The 21,332-nt window shown below is 37.1% G+C and overlaps 1 protein-coding gene across 18 annotated transcripts in view; it reads left to right on the forward strand.

The window, feature by feature from the left end:
- MYT1L (myelin transcription factor 1 like) overlaps window positions 1-21,332 on the forward strand; it is a 304,512-nt gene that overhangs the window by 254,626 nt on the left and 28,554 nt on the right. For all 18 annotated transcript variants that reach the window (XM_077782400.2, XM_021551206.4, XM_021551208.4 and 15 more), the window contains one exon: window positions 18,653-18,715. In XM_077782400.2, the coding sequence (XP_077638526.1) occupies window positions 18,653-18,715 (63 nt within the window). The remainder of the gene's footprint in view (window positions 1-18,652; window positions 18,716-21,332) is intronic.

The raw sequence follows: 21,332 nt of genomic DNA on the forward strand, positions 1-21,332 counted from the left end.
TAGATAGGTGACCATATTATTCTTGGACATTGACCAGTTCCTGTGCCATCTTAAACCTTGATAGCTCTGCCAATATACAGTCACTTTATGTACTTAAACCAGTTATTCCTGCAGAAGTCTGGTAACCTACTGGAGTGAATTCTCCACTTCCTCCATCCTGTGTTTTCCACTTGAGGTTTTTTCTGATGTTCCTGGATGTGCATTTGTTTTTCATCCGCAAAGAAGTATTATCCCTTGCCTTGCCTTCCATTTCCCATCTTCCCCTTCCCTCTTCCCATTGAGATTACATCTGTCCTCCTCTAAGAATGCAGCAAGACTGAGAACCATTATATAGTTTTTACTCAGTTTTATCTTAGAAAATTACTCTTTGTTGCAAAAGAAGTAATCATTTCCATTCCTATTATCACCTTTTTACTCTTATTGTTTATGTCTTTTTTTCTACATGGAAACTTAATAGAAGTTGTCATTACAGTTTTTCTTGAATACTAAGGTTGTTGAACCTAGTAAGTAATCTTGTGTTAAGTTGAAATACTCCTTTGATGCTACGTATGTATCCTTTGAATCTGCAGACACTTTTTGAAATTCCTTGATACTTTAGCTAATGTTTGTGTAGGAAATGTGATTGCAAGGACCAGATGTAATGTATTTGGAAAAATGCTAAAAAGTGCTTGAGTGAGCCATTTGTAAATTATAGTGTTTTATTAATTTATCTGCAATGTTGTGGTAAAAAAAATGAACAAACTGTAGTTTTTGATGGATATGTTCTTAAATTGCAAGTTAGTGTGCTAGTATAATTTAATTTATTAAAACAAAACCAAGGAACATAGATCCCCAATTATTAGTTCACCTATAAGGAATAATCTTTCCCATTTTGCTCAACAATCCTTGGGCCAAGTGAAATTAGGAATCTTATGTGGTTTCAGTGGGTTTTTTTTGCATTTTTGTTTCCTGTATTTATTGCAGATTTCCACTTGGATACCTTATCTTTGATGGCAGCATGCATGCCTGGCCAGAACAGAACACCTTGGGCTCTGTTCCTGCACTTCTCAATACTCAAATGGGCACTGTAGGTTATACCTAGCATTTCCAACCTCATGTTGTGTGGTGTTATGATAATGTCCTTTTGTATAGAAACCCATCATCTGCAGCAACCTCATCTCTGTAGTCGCAATAAGTTTTACATATGGAAGTGGCTGGGCTTTTTCTCCGTTAGAATAACTCATTCAGACTCTGGTAAGGTTGAGTCATTCCATTTTTCTCACTTAAGTTTGTCAACTTTTGTCTCTGAAATGGAAAACACTTGAGTTTTGTTTGCATAAGACCCTTCATCATTGTTTTCATTACTCAGAGGTAGTCTTAAAAGCATGTACTGAAAACCTCCTTAAAAGCCATCTGCATATCAGTATCTCTGATGCTGTGAAATGTTCCATGCAGGCACTCAATTGTTTGCATGAAGCACCTTGCAGAATCAGGGCCTTAGTAAGTTGTCAACACTATGAAATGCTCTGAAATGAGAGGCTTCCTTTGCATAGTGGAATCTACAACAGCCAAACAGTTCACAGCCTGTTTCTTTATGTGCTTAATTATTCAAAACAAAAGAGAACAGTAGCTTGTATTTTTTTTTTACTGTTTGGATTTGAACCAGTATTTAAAACCATTTGCTAGTCAGGTATTACCAAAATAGTCTCAATTCAGATGAATGGTCACTGAATTAGAGCAATTTTTTCAAAGCAACCTCTATGACTTTAAGAGTCTTCGTTTTTAGAAAGAATGTAAGTGGTGGGCATCCACATCCCTGCAACTTCTATATGCCTGAATTTGAAATTGGAATTTGGTGTCTGCAATGATAACTTAGGCAGTTTTGAAGATACATTCCTTAGTTCCTAGATCTTCACTGATCACCAAATATTTCAGTGTGAATGTTTGTTTGATGGTTTATTTTAATTTTTGAAACTTTTCTCTTGTCAGTCATTCTAGTGCCATACTGTGCAGTTTCTAAGCAACTATTCTGAGAGGAGCACTTAATTTTGATTAATTATAAATGAATTTGTTTAGCTGTGTTAATATGCCCAGTGAATCTCTCTAAGGCCTTCTTGTCTTGGAGTTTTTCCATTTGTACAGTTGCCTCTGTCTTCCTTGGATTTGGTCATACTACTTTGTCATTGAACTTGTCCTGCATAATTAATCTCATTCAGCCTGGCATTTGCTTGTAATCAATTCAAGGGTCTTTTCTATGGCACAATTGGGTAATTGTGCAGACTCCCATTGTGGTGTTGATCATTTTTGCTTCAAGTCAACAAATCATAACCAATTGATCATTCCATCCAGATCTGCAAAGATCTGCAACATGATGCTGTGGTATATCCCAAGTGCTGAGGCGATCCCTATGGGAAGTTGCATAAACTATACAGTTGCTAAAAGGGGAGTTAAAAATGCAGTGTTTTGCACTTTCTGTGTTTGGTCAGACTTGCCAAAATCCTTTAATATCAATATCCCAGAATAAAAGTAATTTTGTCACTTGAAGTCCTAAACATGATTGTCCAGATCCTCAGTTGGTGTAAATTAGCATAGCTCAGCTGCCTTTGGAAGAGTTACGCTAAGATACAACAGTGATGATCTGGGCAGATGCCCTCAGCTACTCTCTTGGGTTAGCATTCATGTTTGATTGCCTTATTTTTTGAATATTGCCTTAAATTTTTTGAAGTTACAGAATTCCTTGCATTATTTGGTTTCTTAAACTGGCCAGTTGCTAACTTGATTATGTGATGTCTATATCTGCACAGTAACATATGATTTTGCCATGCAGTTAAATTCATCCCTTTACTTTTATCTCAGTGATACTGGGACTTTATGTGGCACACATTTTTTGCAGCACTGTAGTATCTATATCAATGTTTTATATCTCTAAAATATCCCATATCCCTCATAAACACCTCATCTTTTACAATATTTTTGTATTCCCAGTAAGTGGAATTTACATTTGCTCATCTGCATGTAAAAACTGGTCTTCTATCCTAACACACACAGAATTTCCACTGCTTCAAAGTCTGTTGATTTCTCTCCTTCCACAGATAACACTATGCTCTTTCAGCATGGCCTCAGTTGTATGAAACCACCTTAAATTTTGAGGAGTACTTTACCACTGGCCATCATTGATTATTTTTGTATGCTTGACTGTGCTTGCACTGTACTGTTTCAACAGTAGTTGATTTCTGTAATAAGGAGGCAGAGGACTATGTACATTACTATCATTAGGTATTATTTTTTGGACTGTGGAAAACAAATGAAAAAAGACAGATCCTTCAGAAAATAAATCTGAATAAATTATATTTAAGATTTAGTTTCCAGAGTTGTAAGATTGACATAGTTTAATTCAAATAATGAGCTGTAAAGTAGTCAGTCAGAGTGATATTTAAAATGCCTTCTTCAGGCTTCAGAGTTAACAGTACACCAAGATGAACAGAACCTAGTTTCCAAATTTTCAGACTGCAAATTAATGGGAACATCATTATGAAAGCATATGATCAGTTAAAAGAGCTGTAATTTATTCAGAAGAGATTAAATGCCCAAGTATTTTTCTTCTATATTAAATAGGAAAATAATCAAAACATACAGATGCAGTTTATAAGAAAACCAAGTCATAGACTTATTTTCTTTTTTACAGGTAGAAAACTATTTCTTCTAAGCCAGTCTGACACTTTTCTTGAATACATGGTGCACATCAAAAGTATTCTAAAGAAGAATTACAAAATCACAACTTTCTGCTTTTACCAGTAAAACTTAGGGGTTTTTTGTTTACTTGTAGACACTGACGATATCTAAAAGAAATAAAATGACCCTGCTTTAAATGCAATCTATTGAATGCTGAATTCAGAGCTTAATAGGCAATAAACATTTGTTTTTGACTCTATGATTGGAATCCCTATTTTAGTAATGAATCACACATGATGTCAGAAAATTCCTAAAGAATAAAAAAAATCTTAATTATTTCTTAAAAATATTGTTATTTTTTTCTTTTAAATCCCAGAGTTATTATTTAATGGGGAGTGAATTCAGTAACTGCTGCGCATTTCTCAAATAAGTTTTAATTTAAAAGCTGTAAATGTTGGTTATGCTAGACACTGCAGAGAAAAATGGGTTTGTTCCCCATGAATAAGAGTTATAAAAAAAGTAGAGGAAAAAACTCCAGAGGAATCATAAAAATTTATATGAAAATAACTGAATAATTTTTAAAAATGATAGATCATGGGTTTCTCCTCAAGGCTTCTCCAGGAACGATTGTAGGTGGTGGTTTGTTTTCCTCTGATGCACTAATCAAGCAACATCTGTCAGGAAAGCGTAAGTATTTTCTATAAGTATAGGTATCATGAAGGAGGGGCAAGGGCCTTGCTTTTGAATAACACCAAATACAACTTTTGTGGCTTGAGTGTGAAGAAAGAATTAAATTATTAAGAAATTTTTTCTTTACTTTTTTAAAACAAATAAAGTTTTTCCTCAACACTCCCAGTCACAGAAAAAAGTCCTTCAATGGTTCTAATTTTTTACTGAGACCTAATCTGAAATATTTTTAAATGACAGAATCATAGAAACATAGAAAGGTTTGGGTTGGAATGGACTTTAAAAATCATCCAGTTCCAGCCCCTCTGCCATGGGCAGGGGCATCTTCCACTAGACCAGGTTACACAACACCATCCAACCTTGTCTTATATACCTCCAGGTATGGGGCATCCACTGCATCCCTGGGCAACTGTGTCAATAGAACACCTCCCACTATCTTTAGCAGGCTTCAGATCCAAGATTATGTTCTGCAACTTTGAAAAGCTTTTTCCCTAAGTAGCATGTTTTTCATGGAGTGAGAACAATATTATGAGGTCAAATTCCACGTAGAATTTGCACTTCTTCCAGTTGACAAAACCAGTTTCAGGCTGATGCTGTCATAGACAGGGTCCTATCATTATTTGTTTATAAAGAAAATAGTATTTTTAAAGTTTAATTATTCAAGTATTGGTAAGGACGTTCTTAATTTTTGTTGGAATTCTATTTGATACAATAAACCCCCGTTAATTAAAAATTATTGATATTCAATGCAAAATTTTCTGCAAATTTAGTCTGCAAAACTCCAGAATACTATGTTTAATAATAATTTAACTGACTTTAATTTCATTTTTACAAATTTTTGTGTTAACTCTACTGAAGCCAGAGTAAATGCTGCTGATTCACAAATAGTAATACATAAACACATCAGGACCACATACCTCAAATTTTTGCAAAATTCTTGTGAGTGTTAATGTATCACAGACCAGATGTGTTTATATCTTCATATAAGGTCTTACATAATCAAGAACATTCTCAAAAATATTTTTATTCCATCTTAAAATTCAAAAGGAAGTGGGATTATCTTAAAGGTTAAGAAAAACTTCTTTTTATCTGTTCATGTCAATGAAGATACTTCCATTCAAAGGTAAAGTAAATGCAATGAATAAGATACTTATCCAAGGGGTGATTTTTCTTACAAACTCCTCTCACCATGGAAAGGGGGAATTGGCTGTTTTTAAAGATACTGCCAATGGATTACATTCTGTGCAAGGGATACAGTTGACAACTATAAGTACTGGGAAATGGCAATCTGTGGGAGACATTTCTGTAAGATGTAGTTTGCTGGGTAACTTATTCCACAGTTGATCTTCCTGTAATCCTGTATTCATCTTGAAATTAGTGGTTTTCCTGTGTCTGAATGGGTGGTGAGTGGAATTATACCTATCTCTACTTCATGCAAGAAGTAGGTTTCTTAAAATATATTTTGGCAGTTTGACTAGAAGATGTAAATATTCACTCTGATAATAGAAAGTTATGGGTCTTCGTCGTCAGCCTAGAAAAAGAAAAGTATTAATCAAAGTTTAGACAAGGTCTGTATCAACACAAACCAAGTCAGCTAGAAATCAGAGTAAAGAGCATTAAATACATGCACAGGGTTATTTGACTATAAGAACCTAAAACAGGAGTGGTTTTGGAAAAAAGTTTATTGCTTTGAAAAATTCAGAGGGAAACCTTCTTGTCAAAGTCATTAAAGGCAAAGTTAGCATCTCACTGAGAGCTGCTTTTCTACCTCTGCAGTGCATGGGAACTGTGAGCCCTGATTACAACAGAGCCCGAGCACTGCATGCAGACACACGGGGCCATTTGTGCCTGGCTGGAACCTCCAACACAGCCCTTTGTCCCTGGCTGGAACCTCCAACCTCTCTGTGCTGTGCAGCTGCTTGGGAAACTACCCCTGCAGCTCTCAGACTGCAAACCTGATGTGGCTCTTTCATGAGATGTTTGCAGTATAAACCGAACTCGCACTGCCTTGTTCTATGAGAGTTGCAGAAGTGGGAATTGTACAGAAGCATGGACTTTCTGCCTATGTTAACTTTGAGAAGTAAAGAGGGCCAAAGCAAGAAAAGACATGAGACCATATCCCATGACAGTGAAAAGCACAATTTATTCTCAGTTGTTCTACTTAATGATACCTTGGAACATTCATATGAAGCTGGAATTATTACTGAAGTGCTGTTCAATACAGTCTCAGATTCCAACAGAAAAATTAAGAGTTTAGCTTGAAACAGTTCTAAGGGTCTTACCAGTTTCCTCCCCTCACTGAAGGGCTACCTCCTTTGTTCTCATAATGTGCAAACTGCCTCATCCGCTCTGACAGGTTAGGGTGAAATGACACCAATTTCAGGTTTCTGTACTAAAAGCTCTGTTGTTTCTTTTACTGCTACCCAGACAGCTGCAGCATCCTTTCAGGGGGAACAGGAAACTCCGAAGCAGAGGCAGATGGATGTCCAAAGTAGAAGCTGAGAGTATTATCTCGGGTATACAGTCTCTCTCACTGATCAGGATGTTTGTTGTGATCCACTTCATCTACCTCACTGACAATTTTTGAGCATTCATTAATTCTGCGAGCTGGACTTCAAAATCATCACTTTCAATTGTTGAGAAGAACACATACAAATGCAAAGAAATACCCAAATATTTTGAATATATAAAACTATATGATAAATTTGCTGATGGTTGAAATTTGAACTATGCAGAAGAGACTGGAATCAAGGAAAAATGATAGTGTGTGATGTTTCTGGAATAGTCTCTAACTAAGGGCTGCATCTGTACTGCCAATAGGAGGCCAAACAGTATTCTCTCTGATACAGCTTTTACAATGCATTACAAAATTATAAAATCATGTAGCTAGGGGTATCCAAATGTTAGCTACTCTAAGCTCCTGCTTAGAACAAGTTGGAATAGGTTGCCTTGTCCAGTCAAGTTATGAGTTTTGCCAAGGTTACAGGTCCCACAAGTATTCCAGTGTTTGACCAGACTGATGCTTGGCTACTTTTTTTTCATTTATAATAAATTTACTTTCACATGCTGAATTTTATCCCCTTATTGGGGATAAAATTCAGCTATGCAGCTCTGAGAAAATTTCTGTTATGCTTTCACCACACCAACCAGTTAGGTATTTGCAGACAGCAGCAAAATTCCCTTGCACTTTTCATAAGAATGAGCAAACTAACTTCCTCAGTCTTGGATATCAAGTCCTTCAGGCCCAAAACCATCTGGCAATGTCTTGTAGTAGTGCAAATCTGCACCTTAATGTTTGTGGTTCTGAGAGTGCTGGGAAGAAAATTGTACCTTCCTAGGTGTTAGTTCATTACATCTGTTTTGTCTGTCCTGTGTCTACCAGCTTGAGGCAGTAGGATGGAATTCTTGTAGGAATGGCATAACTGTGGTAATGCCCAAGTGTCCTCCTTGCAGACGGGTTCATAACTAGACTCTCACTAGGGATTTTTCCCTTCAGTATGAATTAAATATGCTTACTGCATGTCTGAGGTAAGTTAGCACTCAGTGTGGACCATGAGTCTTAAGTCAGCCACATGAAAAATTAGAGCAAGTCTGAGAGGGTTTCAAGAACCAGTATCAAGTCACACAGAAAATCAGTAACAAAACTGGGTTTCCCTTAGCTGCACTGTTCATTAGCCTTCGTACTAGACTAGACTGCCTCTCGCAGTCTGATACAATTCACACTCAGTATTTTCATATTTCTTCACTTAGGCTTCTGACAAATGTTTTTAGGCCTAGAGGGGAAAAGCTGCTTGTTTTCATGAAATGAAAACTGGAGTATTTTGCTCACTTGCTGTAGATTCTTCAGTCCAACATAGAAAGTAGTATCTCTGCTTTATCTGTCTGGGAAAGCGAAACTCATGAGTTATCCAAGTGTTAGCCTGTCCCTGTCACTGGATGACAGATATTCCCAGAGAGAAACACAGACATGCAGAAACCATGTAAGAGTCCATCTAGTGTAAGGAACTTCATGCTACAATAGCACTTCTCAAGTACTAATGAGCACAATGCAGTGACTGCATGTGGAGCAAAAGAACTCTCAACCTTAAAATGCAATTAGTCACCTAAACATTTAACACCAAACTATTATTTTTACCTTAGTTTTCCGAATGTGCACTGAAAATCATCTTTTTAATTGGTCTTTTGAAACAGGAAAAAAGCTGTTAATAGTGAAGAAAATTCCAGCCCATTACATTTTTTGTCACTTGGCTTATTTTAATGGACTTGGAATTTTTTTGCAAACATCTTAGCCCTCGTGCTGCCCAGGATATATTCTCAGAGAACTCACAGATTTTTACAGTCTTATCGATTTGTGGCTTTGCCATAATGCTAGGCTAAGAGAACTCACATTAGAGACAGGACTCTTGCTTCTTTCTGTATTATATAGGTCTAGAAGTATTTTGTTAGCTTGGTCTTTCATACTTAAATACACCATTTTTGAAGAAGGACATACAAATTGGACTTTCTCCGTGCTCTTTTTCTTTCCATCCTTCCCACTCAGCCTTTTTTCCCCCATACATTTGATCCAGCTCTCTCCTTTCTTGTGATCTTGTAGAATCCTTCTCTTTGTTGTTTGTGCATGTGCAAGTTGAACATGAAACAGAAAAATAGAATAGATAAAGAATGGCTAGGGTTGGCTTGTGCCCAATCTCCTACCAACAGCTTCAGTGGATTGTTAAGGCCACTGACTACATGAAATCTGGTAATCTTTTTTCCTCTGCTTGTAGCAGTACTAATCTGATAGCTTGACTCAGAATCCCTTGCTGTGATGCTGACCTTTTTGAGTATTCCAGATGCATAGATTTTGAAGTCATTCCAAACCTCTGGGAAACTCATAGGAAGTGACAGCTTCAAGGTCATACTGCAGTACCCATCAGACCCTTTGTTAATTGCTTCACGTAGGACAAGATATACAAGGCAGAGCAGAGCAGAGCATGGGAGAAGCAGCAACATAGAGATGAAAATTAAATAATTACTGTATTGATAATTTTAAGGTGTTGAAGGTAACCAGCAGGTTGCTGACTATTAATGTACATTTCTTATCGGGCAAAAATTAAAAAAAACTAGTTTAAAGAGTGAATTTTCTAAGTATTCAACATTCAGCCTAGTTTCAATTTAATTTTGGGCTAAAACTCCAAACTTTATCATAAACAGAAAAGTTAAGGCTGGTTATTCGAGCTTTTGAAGACACCTTTTAAGGTGAAAAATACCAAATGTTATACCTGTGTTACTGCCTTCAAGTGCTTCACTTTGACCCATTGTCACATGCAGGGAGCTATAGAAATCATGTCACTGGCTATTCTGCAAACCTGGACCAGTCTTTCTGTACAGTGACTGAATGGCAGATATTATTGAGAGGCTTAGTGGTTCCCATATTAATAGACTAGCCAGGAATAGGACATTCTTCTTAAGAGACAAATGTGTCCACATAAATTTACTGAAATAAGCCCACGTGGGTTTTTGATTAATGGTTGTTTTTGGGGTTTTTTGAGCACAGGCTTGCAGCAATGCTATTAGGAGACAAGAGAATCTGCATGGCTTTGTTCCAGTTGTAGGGCATGTTCTCTTAAGGCTATCTTCTCCTGCATTTTTCTCTGTGCCTCCATCATTTTAAGTTATTCCTTCACATACAAATGAAGCTTTTTTCCAAAGGCTGAGCTATTTGGAAATGAACATTTGAATTTGCATATTTTGGAACTGATTCATCCCTGGTGCCAGGAAGTGCTCTCTGATGCAGGGAGGGGATCTGCAGCTGCCTGGTGCTGCTTCCAAGGCAGGCGATGCTGGCAGGAGAGAAAGCGTGGGCAAAATGCCCGAGGGGGAACTGATTCACAGCTTCCCTCTGGCAGCTTCTGGGCACAGAGCACCCCCTGGGTAGTGCACAGAAGTTATTTCACATAAGGCACATACCCTGCCTTTGGCAACTGGCATGTTAAGGGGCTATGTGCTGATGCGGGAACAGTGGGCAGCACATCATGGCACTTGCTGCTGGGAAGCTGGGAAGTCCTGACTGGTAGCAAAAGAGGCAGCATGCAGAGGTGGTAATGGAAGGCACAGAAATACTTTTTCTAAAGCAATATAATTAATTTAAACTCATTGTGTGTATCTGTGCATTGGAGTGCATAGCAATATTTTATGTGACAGCATGATGCATTTTAGGCTGCTTATAGGAAAAAGGATTTCAGTGTAATTAAAAAACATATCATGTTCTTTCTCACCCCCACATGGTTCAAAAAAATGCAGGAATGCAATACAGATAATAGCAGCAGCTAAGGACAGGAAAAATAGTATATGCAGAAAACCAGGGAATTATCTAAATTGTAGCTGAGGAGAGGAGTACACAGTTAGCATGCCCCAGTTCAGAACCATTCAATTGCTGGGGATTTCTAGAGGCAAAGACAAAAAGACAGAGCAATCTCTCTGTAGAGATAAAAGAGACTGAAGTTACTCCGTGAAGCCTCTGAGCCAAAATTATTTTAGTCTCATGCCTGGACTAGCTCCATAGGGCTGGCATTGTTCCTTCATGGATAGAAACACTGTACAGTGAAAATGGCAACAAGAAATCTTTCCATTCTACACTTCTTTCCAATCTCCAATCTGTACTTCTCCCAATGTCTTCTGAGAGGGCTCAGTAATGCCCCACCAGGAAGGATCCTTGTCAGGGTCTCCCTTCTCTCCTGCCCAGTCCCACTGAAACTGCATTGGATCCAATACCAGAAAAACCCTGACAAGATTAAAAAGATAATTTTTTTGTTTAATTCACCCATTTTCCCTTCCACACAATTTTTTGGTTTTGCTGGCTCTTGTCATTTCCTGAAATCATCTTCCTTTATATCTGCTGTGGGTTTAGCATTTAAATTTCCCTGTTACCTCCAGTGAGACCTGTTATATCAGTAGCATTCTGCTAAATGAGAAATGCTAGCAGTATTTTACATGTGAAAAGTGATATTTAGCACTTTTGCTAAAACTAAATTTCTGTGCTTAAATACTCCTTCTAGCTAGAACAAATAGAAGGAAATAATTAACATCTGAATCTAAATTTAACTTCCTTATTTTTTTTTTTTTTGATTACAATGTATCTTTATGAAACTTTGATATTTATAGAGGTCTGACTTTGCACAGTCATTACAGATACATTTGTGAGGATTGGAACATAAGTTTAGCCTTGAACATTAAACCAGAGATGTAAAATCCTCTGAAATATTCGTTATCTGCATGACTGTCCCATAGAGTTTATGTTGCCTCTTGAACCAATTCAAATGAACTTAAATAAGCTCTGAATGCAATTTCCAATAGTGCCCAGTGTTAGCCTGGTTCTGCTCCTTTTGAAGCCAGTGATAAAGCTCACAAGGACTTTAGTAAAAATAAAAGAGGTCAAGATACTTAAAATGACTCATTGAGTCTTGACAGCCAATAAATTCTGTATTAAGGTCTCACACACAGCACTTTCTCCTCTGACACAAGGGCAGAATGTGTACCCAGTCATTTCAGCAATGTGAGAGGACCACAAGGAATGCAGACAGCAAAAATGATAAAATCAGCTGGGAGAAAAGAGCAGGAGGACAACAATGGTGATGAAAGAAAAGATGATGGGAAAAAAGAGGAAGGAGAAAAGAAGAAACAAACATCAACTTTAAGGTTATTAAAGATCATGAAAGGAAGAAGGGTGATGGAGAAACAGAGATAGAAGGCATCAGCCAAAGGGAATAGAGAAAAAAATAAGCAAAAGGGAGAGAGAGAAAATGTTAAAGAGGCAAAAAGAGACAAGAAGAAAATTATTTGGAAAATCAGGGAGTAGAATGCAGCACAGAAGTGCTGGAGAGGAACATGGATGGAAAGCAAACCATGGAGCAAAAGCAAATGGAGATTCTTCCTTCACTGCAGGAAGAGGATAGCAGATTGAAAACAGGATGAAAGGCACCAGGACAGAAAAGGGAAGGAGTGAAATAGAGAGAAGTATATAGATATAGCACCTTTCTGAGGAAAATTAAGGGAAAATAAATCTATCCTAACAAAACTGTTTTTCATTGCAAATTCATAGATAGATTTTGTATGTAGAAGGTTTTCGTCTAGACATCAAAGGAAAGTATGATCACCTGAGTTCAAAAATCAAATGCTATGGTAAAAAAAGGAAAACAAAAGACAACAGGATTAAAATGGAAAAGATCTGTGTTCCTGCTGGAATTAGAACAGATAGCCACTTTTCTGTGTCATCATAAGGAAGAGAATCAGCAGCATTCCCACTACACATATTTAATTAGAACTTGACAATCTACCAAAATACCTGGGACTGAAAATAACATTTATGCAATTTACATATCCAGATTGCTTTCACAGAGCTGGCTAGAACAGTAATGACTGGAGGCATTGCTCTGACTACTCAGAAGAGTAAAGACAAAATGAGTTGCTGCTATCTGTCCAGGTCCAGCTAAAGAGGTGTTTTTATAACAATAGCCACAAACTGACTCATACCAGCACACCTGTGGCCAGAAATCTGTACTGAGGACCACAGAGCTCTTCTCATGTTCTTGTTTCTCACCCTGGAGTACTCCCTGCAGATTAGTGGTGGCTGGCATAGGATGGAACTGGAGAAAAGTTTGTTCTCTCTTTTGGCCTCTTAGCTAGTTGAAAAACAGGACTTGTTTGTCAAGAGCTTCAAACCTGTGGTTTTTTGACAAGCCCTCAAATTCATAAAGAATTAGACACTCAATAAACATACTATATCCACAGAAAATCCAATTTTTAATTTGACAGAGCATCTTTTCATCTCTTCCCTTTCATACTCTCTCCTTTTTTTCTCTTCTCACATATGCAATTCAGGGAACTGCAAACACAATTTCTTTACAATTTTACTTTTGTAACCTTTTGTTTTGGGACTTTCTCACTAGAAAAAAAAACAAACCACTAAACCACAGTCATTTGTTATGAATCTATATGTAGTTTCAGAAGACATACAGCTTTTTAGCTGCAAACAGAACAGTGAATAAGAATCTATAATTCTAGCATATTTTCCACTTCTGTGTAAAGTAATTTAGACTCTTTATTGTCCAATTTTCTTCTGCCAAATCTTTCCCTTTTCTATAGCAGCATTGTGAGATTTTATCCAGTAACGTTTTTAAAATACTCTCAGATCTTCAGGCAAAAAAACAGAAATGTGAGTATTATTGTGTCTGTCTTCCAGCCTCCTAAGCTATGAATTCCATTCCTGGTGATTCAGTGAAACAAAACAGAATCTCAAATAGATGGAAACCACCAGACAATAAAAAATTCTACATTCTGGTATGAAAAAAATCCCACAGGAAACAATTATACTTTTCTAGCCTTTCTGAATCTTCAATAGAAAATCACACTTCTACTATAGAGATTGGCAGCATGGTCAAAATAAAACTATGGGAAAGATAAAATTTTCTATTAATCCCAGTCCTTTTGCAGTGTGGAACATTATGGACGGCCATTCTGAATTTTTGCACAATTTCCTGATTTATTCCCCTGTTCAATTCAATGTGATTTTTCTTTTGCTAGCTACATCTGCTTTAAATAGTTAATTAGTGATTTATAGGATATTCTCTCTGATAGACTGTATTATTGGCACTTTTGTTCACAAGGGAAGATTGGATGTGCAACATACTAGGTACTAAATATTGTGAACTAAACAGTAAAGGTAATGTCAGTCTGTTGTGCTGAGACATCAGTTTACTAATGATGGGTCATGAAAGGTATTTTGTAGGAACTCATTGCAATTGGCCAGTGTGAGTGAAGTGGATGGTTTAATTCTTTTCCATGGGAACTGATAACCTCAGCACAAAAATAAAAATGTTGAAATAGTTTTTTATGTATTTGTTTTATCCCTATGCTTCGGATCTAATTTATGTTTTAAAATAATTTCAAAAAGTAAGTCAACCAAAGTCATACACAGGAATGAGGATAAAACTATTGCAGTTTTGTCTTTGCACTTTATATAAAATCCTATTTACTCTCATACTAGTAAAGCTGTAAATCTAAGTATGTATACTACATGTAAGCTTATCTTGCTCCTGTAGAACTAGATAAAATCCTACAAATATATGTTTGATTATGGGTCTTATTTGTAGTGCCCTATGCTGGTGAGAGCTGGGGGGGTCTTGTGAGCTGAGGTTTCAACAAGACTTTTAGCCACTGGCATTTGGAAAAAAACCCTCCCAGAACTCTTCTGGGCATTGCATCTATTTCCTCCCCAGTCCCAGGAACCTCCCTGAGTTCTTTATGCTGCCAGAAGTTTGTTTTAATTGCTGCACACCTTCAATCTTTCCACAGCGAAGAATCAGTAGCAGGGCTTAAGTGTATCCTTCTCAATTTACCTTTCAACCTTTTTTCTCCTGCTATTGAATCTAAGCCAAATACTGAATCCAGGTGCCACAGCTGTTGCTGTTCTGCTGCCTGCCCTACTTCCTGCTTCTCCTTATTTTCCCAAAAATGCTTATATGGGATGATCTGTGAAATGAATGAGACATCAAGGCACTGCTAAATGCATTCCCCTTCCCTGACAAGCCTTTTCTTTTACTGGATGCCCTGAATTTGTAGTCAAGTGTTAGTATTCTATGTCCTGAGCTTCACTCTTCACAGAGTCAGTTCCTATTATCACCTCCCTCATTATAGTACTAAGCTATTTCCTGCACTACAATAAGCTATTATGTAAATTCCACAAATAAGTTTCTGATCCTGCCAAATCAGATTTACTTTAAGTAAGCAAGAAAAACTGCACCTCTCTTTTGCATATACTCTTATAGTCATTATCAAAGAGTTTCACATCAGCTACCTCTTACAAGCAGGGTATACATTTTTCTGTCATTGTTTATACATATGATTAAGTGATATGTGTATAGGTAGCAAATGACAGCAAAGTAGTAAGGTATATGCAAGTCCTACATATGCTCATATTGGAAAATACAGACTCCCAATTCCAGTAGCACAAGAATTTGGGATTGTCCCCTTATCTAATCTATTTGGGATAGCAAGTAAACATTGTAATAACTTCCTCATTGTAACAGACTGCTGCACGTTTGCATCGTGTGTATCACACTGTTAAAAGCATTTCTCATAGAATGGAAACAGCAGAAGTAATAAATGTTCCAGAGTTTTAAAATTTTCTTACCAACTGCACTAAACTCTCATTTCATCTATTATATTAAGGTAAATATAAACTTATGAGATTTGAAAACAAATATTATAGTGTCAAAATCAAAATTTGAAAGATCATTCTGAAATCCTTGCCAACATAAAGATCTCATCTGGTTTAATCAAAAGTGCATTTTTAAACTGATATGAAATGAGAAAAGTCATTTCTGAAAACACACAATTCAATTTACAGCAGTATGATTTCTTCTTTAGCTTCTGTTCTTATTTTTTTTAAATGATGGAGATAAGCTAATTCTTAAATTGTGTGAAACTGTCCAAATGGTTGAGGTGCAGTGGTATTATGGTCTGGGCTCTCAAGGTCTGTCTGACCCCGGCTGCCGTAGGTGTCCCGGATAGCGATGTCCCGCTAAGCACAGCCTGTCCAGGTGTCCCAGGCAGGCTCCCAGCCACGGGCAGTCTTAGCAAGCAGCTCAGCTCTTAAGTGAGATCAGCTCTTTGGTGAATTCAGCTCTCCAGTGATTTCAGCTCTTTGCTTGCTCAGTGCCTTGGCAGATGCTGGGAGAGAGAGGAGAAGGCTGTGTGAGGTTCCACAGCGGTGTCTTTATTGGCAGCTCCTGTGACGGGTTTCAGTGACAGCTCTTCTGCCAAACTGGGCAGAAATGGGGGTTTATATAGTATGTGGGTTTTGGGAAACAATAGTAAGGGTTGAGGTAAATATGACTTATGGTCTTACAGAGAGATAACGAGGGTCTGAGGTAGAAGAGGGGCTACTTTGTCCAGCCATCATGACTGGGCATTTCTGAGGCCTTGCAGGGTGTCTGGCTGCTACACAGTGGTCTTATTTTAAGATCGATGGATGGGATATACTGGTGCTTCTTATAAATCCTTTCTGCGAAGACACTATTAATCATGTTGACTGTAACAAAAATCTTGGAAAAGATGAGAAAAAAAACATTGTTCATTTTGCTAATAGCTTATCCTCAAAAGGATAGAAAGTCTGGAGAGGAAGACGGTAGCTTCAAATCATGGGCTCAATAAAGAAGAAATCCTTGTAGTATCCCAGACTGCAGAGTCCCATGGCTGTGGGTTCTCCTTTTTTGATTTAAATGCCATGAACATGTAGAGCCAAAATGTAGTCAATTCCTTTAATTAATTCTTATCCTCATATCTTATGATTCAGCATCTTAGAGGCTTTAGTCAGGTTTCAGTCATGCAGCTAGTCTTGATGGAAATAGGCATTGGAGACCACTGAACATGAAAAAAAACCAAGACACATGAAGAAGAGTTGACTCTGTAGATCTCAAAACATATGAGATCTAAAAATCAAATAATGATTTGTCTAAAAATAAATAATGAGAACATATATATATATATATATATAGATATAGGGTATTTAAATTATAAGATCCTTCATATTAGATGTCCTGGTCACTTATTTTTAAAGCAATAAACCAAAGTTTATTCTAGCCATGTGCAGCCAGAACAAAGAATAAAGGGTAAAAGGCATACAGAATTATGACTTCTTTATCAAGGATTGTAGTTTTTCTTAACTGGTATCAGAAGGATCTATGCAGAAATTATGGACTTTATCTTTCTATAAGCAGAAAGATTGATGTGTGATGTCAGCCTGTGTGTTGGTCTTGGATAACCATGTTAATACACCTTTCATGCAAGACCACAGGACCGTATTTGGTCTTGTGCAAAGATAAAGCAAGAGAGAAGGATAATTATCACTAAACATGTTTAGATTTCTTGTCCAAAGTTCACAGCTTGTTTGGGGTGGAGAAGAGATACTTTAGTGTTGTAGGAAACCCCACAAGTTTTACCAGCTCACATCTGAGAACTTCTACCATATTTTTGATGTTTTCTATATAATAACTGAACTGGTCCTGATAAAGATTATATGGGAACTTCATTAAATACATTCCAGTTTAATTTATGTCTTCCAAGGTAGAAATAATCATGTTTGAAGTTTGGCCCTGCTGAGCTCCTCTGAGGTAGGTAATGCCTACTAGCTTAAAACAGCTGAAATTCAGCTTAATGGAACGTGACAACTCCATAGCACTGACCTCTGGCTTGCCTAATTACTGATTTTAAAAAACGTTCAAGTATCTGTAGAAGCCTTAAGAAACAAAAGCTTACCAGTATGGACTAACTTTGAGGAAAGCACACGTTAACTAAAGGGTGAAAGCCAAAGTCTGCATGAATTCCTAAATCAAATAGTGGAAAAATTCAATGTTATGGAAATCTGATGTTTTAGAATGCAACATCTGAATTTGTAAGCAAGCTTTTTTGAATTTGAATGCTTTCTCCAAATGAAGCTTTAAATAGCATGCTAAAATTCAAAACTCAGGCTCAAGAAAAGTGACTTTTTGGAATTCATGTAGCATTTGTCTATTCAGTAAAATGCATATAAATTAATTCTTTGTCTTTTCTGTGATTTAGTATAGCACTTCAAACACCAGCTAATGATTTTACTTAGCATTATAATGTAGCTTTTTCTGTGATGATCGCAATCATTTTTGCAATGTAGAAAAATCCATCCATTTTCTTTGATGGCTCTAATGTCATTCAACTATTAGAAATTCCACTGAGGGCTATACCATTTCTGTCTGGTGCTTAGCTTGGTGTTTGGCACTGTTTGGGTGGGTTACCATCTCTCTGCAAGAGGCCAGCAGTACTTCCCTGTCTTAGGCATTTCCTTTGCTTCATAGACAGGTGAAGGGGTCTCTTCATGGTGCAACCTCATGATACTGTGCAGTGGGATTACAGCAATAGCTCCAGTGGAAAAGAAAATTACTCACTGCAATGTTAGCCACTACCTTAGCATACACCATGGGGATAGTTAATTTGCTGACAACCCTACTCATTCCTGGTGGTGTAGGGATGTTGGATTGATGGGAAATCTCCACTAATCTGCCAGTACTTGAGATACCCAGGAAGCATTGGAGTGGGCAACTGAGAAGTAGCAAGCAAAATCATTCTATGAATGAAAAACTATGTTTGTTCCTGGTGTAGAATTAAGCTCAGGTTTAGCAATGGGTAGGGGTTCAAAGGCTGGCACCTGAGGAAACAAGTATGAGCCAATTAATATTTTTAAATGGGCAGTTATATCTTTCCTGTCAGTAACTGCTGGGTGTCTCTTCCATTATTATTCTAGGTGTCCCACTCCTGGGTGTGATGGCTCTGGGCATATAACTGGAAATTATGCTTCTCATCGAAGGTATGTAAAGACAAGGTTTTGTTATTTAAATCAAATAACTGTAGGGCTAGAAGGTGCCTCAACTGACCTAACTTCACTCTCTGAATACCGAAGTAGGATTGAGGATTGAATGCTGCACATACATATATTGGTCTAATTCACATCAACAACTAATGAATAACATTTCTCAGCTTCAGGATGACTCACTACCCAAATAGGTAGGAATATTTTTGCTAATATCTAGCAAAATCTTTATATAAAATAAATTCAGTTTCTCTGCCTTCTCTAGCAGCCTGAGGGAGCAATTCAACATTAATGTTTCTGTTGCTTTACATTCAGAACAACTTAACTCTCCACAGTTTGGACTGAAATCCTACTCCAGCATCTTTTTCCCATAAGTTGTATTTCCTGAATGTTCATGTCAGTTTCTTCCAGACTCACTCCATATTCCTTGAAATGCAGAATTGGATCCTGTTCTTTACCACCTCTCCCAGATGAAGCGTTATCAGCTTTTATCAGAGGGGGAAAGTACCTCTTTCATCTAACATGCACCAGTCTTGTTAGTACATTTCAGAAAACGTTTGGCTTGTACTTAAATTGCAACACTTTGTACTACATCAAGCCAGAAGAATGGAAAAAGAAATTTGTGGATGAAAGCTGTCTTAACTATAACTTCACCAAGGGTCAAAGAATGCTTCTCATTCACTAATTAGGATATTGATCAATTACACTGTAGAGGTAATGATACAAATGCTGTGCAATTAGCAATTCCCCTGCGGTTATTTGAGAACTAAATCAGTAGAGGAGAGCTGTGCCATATTTCATAAACATCTATCCACTGTTTAATCAAAGAATAATAGTGAATAATAGTGTAGTCTACCTCTCTTGTGTTAGTAAAGACTCTTTACTCCCACACAGACTAATACTGTTGAGTCTGGATATATGCTTTCTTCACCAAGTCCCTGTAGTTTTACAATTGGCTATAACTAGTTCCCAGTTTAAATGTTAACACAAGTTCCCAGTTTAAATGTTTTCCCACTGAAAGCAGCAAAGAGTTCAAAGTCAAAACATAAATAAAATAAGATATTTGAGCATGCCATATTTTATGTGCTGTGAAAATGAAAGATCAAAATATCGATTTCTGTAATGCAGGAATTGTTAAAACATCAAAAGTACAAATAACATTATAAAGGAGAAGACACATGATGCAAATTTGATCACACTTTCAGAGGAATTTAAGGTCAAATTTAGAACTAATTTTAACTATATGTAAATTTATTAGCTACCATTGCACCAACATTATGCTTGTTATAACTCTACCCCAACTTCGGGGAAGCTATTTATGTGTTTGATCATCTATTTAACTAGAAGCAGGTGGGAGAGTGAAGATGCAGAAGAATAAGTGTTACTAACAAGAAACCTAAAAGCTGGCAAGGTTGTCAGGGGAGAATCACTGAATGTTGATTCATTTTTTAAACCTTTTCTTTGTATGTCATCTCCTGACCACTAAAGCACTGGAGTATGAGCTGAATGGTGTTACCTACTTTTGTCTGGAAATTCTTACATTCTTGTATTTTTGCAGATGACTACAAGTTTTCATTTGATTGTGCAGCATAATCAAGTGCATATAAAGATATAAAAAATATGTTCTACAAAACAAACATATCTGGAATTTTCTCAGTCCATTGGGATTTAACACATGCAGCCTTTTGAAATGCCACCATGTCTATATTAGCCATATAACTCCGTAATTTTTCTTCCAAAAAGACCTCTGGCAACCCCATGTCTTCAGCTGCCTGCAGGCAGAGAAGCACTGACATGTAGTCAGTGAAGTAACACTTTCTTTGCTTAAATCCACAGATGTCCTCAGGAGACCTGTCACATTTACACAGAGCCAGCCTTACCCTGCTCAGATCATGATATCTGTCAAGGCCATTTCTGAGGTGGGAAGGCTGGCAAAATGAATGTTTTCGAAGGGCAGCAAACCAGTAGCCTAAATCTGGAGCTGTTAAGCATGGAAGAACCCACAGCACGTTGTCAGTTGGGCTTTCTCATTCCCAGACTGAAAATTAGCATTTAGCTCTGCCTGCATCTGAGTTAGCATTTCTGTTTGTATTTGACACCATCAGATCCAACCCTCTCAGTTTCAGAAGGAAAGAAATGACTTCTCTCCTAAATGGCTGCTGAGGTTATCATTGGTATTTAAAATGGCTGCTCAACAGCAAGCATACGTGAGGCAGATTTAACTCTGCTATAACTCTGCAGTTTGTCACAGCCCTTCAATTTATGCAGGAAGTTACAGCATTGTGCACTGCTGTTGAATTTCCCTATTTGTCTTTTGTCTTCATATATAAGGAATTAAAGTCATAGAAAAATGAAGTAATATGCTTATCTTGTAATAGCTTTGGTTGTTACAGAATTAAAAAATTAAAGCAAAGGCTTGACATACGTTTTCTTGATGGATCCATTGTCAGAGGAAAAGTAAAATAATCACAGCCTCAGAAACTGTCCGTTGGAAATGTTCATTGAGAGGACCTGAAAGGTCTTAGAATTTTCTAATAAATAGAAATAGAATAGAAAGTTGTTTTAGAGAGATGATGCACCAAAATACCAGTGAGTAGGTGATAATTAAATTGAC

This window comes from Lonchura striata, chromosome 3 (assembly GCF_050655825.1).
Source record: "Lonchura striata isolate lonStrDom1 chromosome 3, ASM5065582v1, whole genome shotgun sequence".
NCBI classification, from domain to species: Eukaryota; Metazoa; Chordata; class Aves; order Passeriformes; family Estrildidae; genus Lonchura; species Lonchura striata.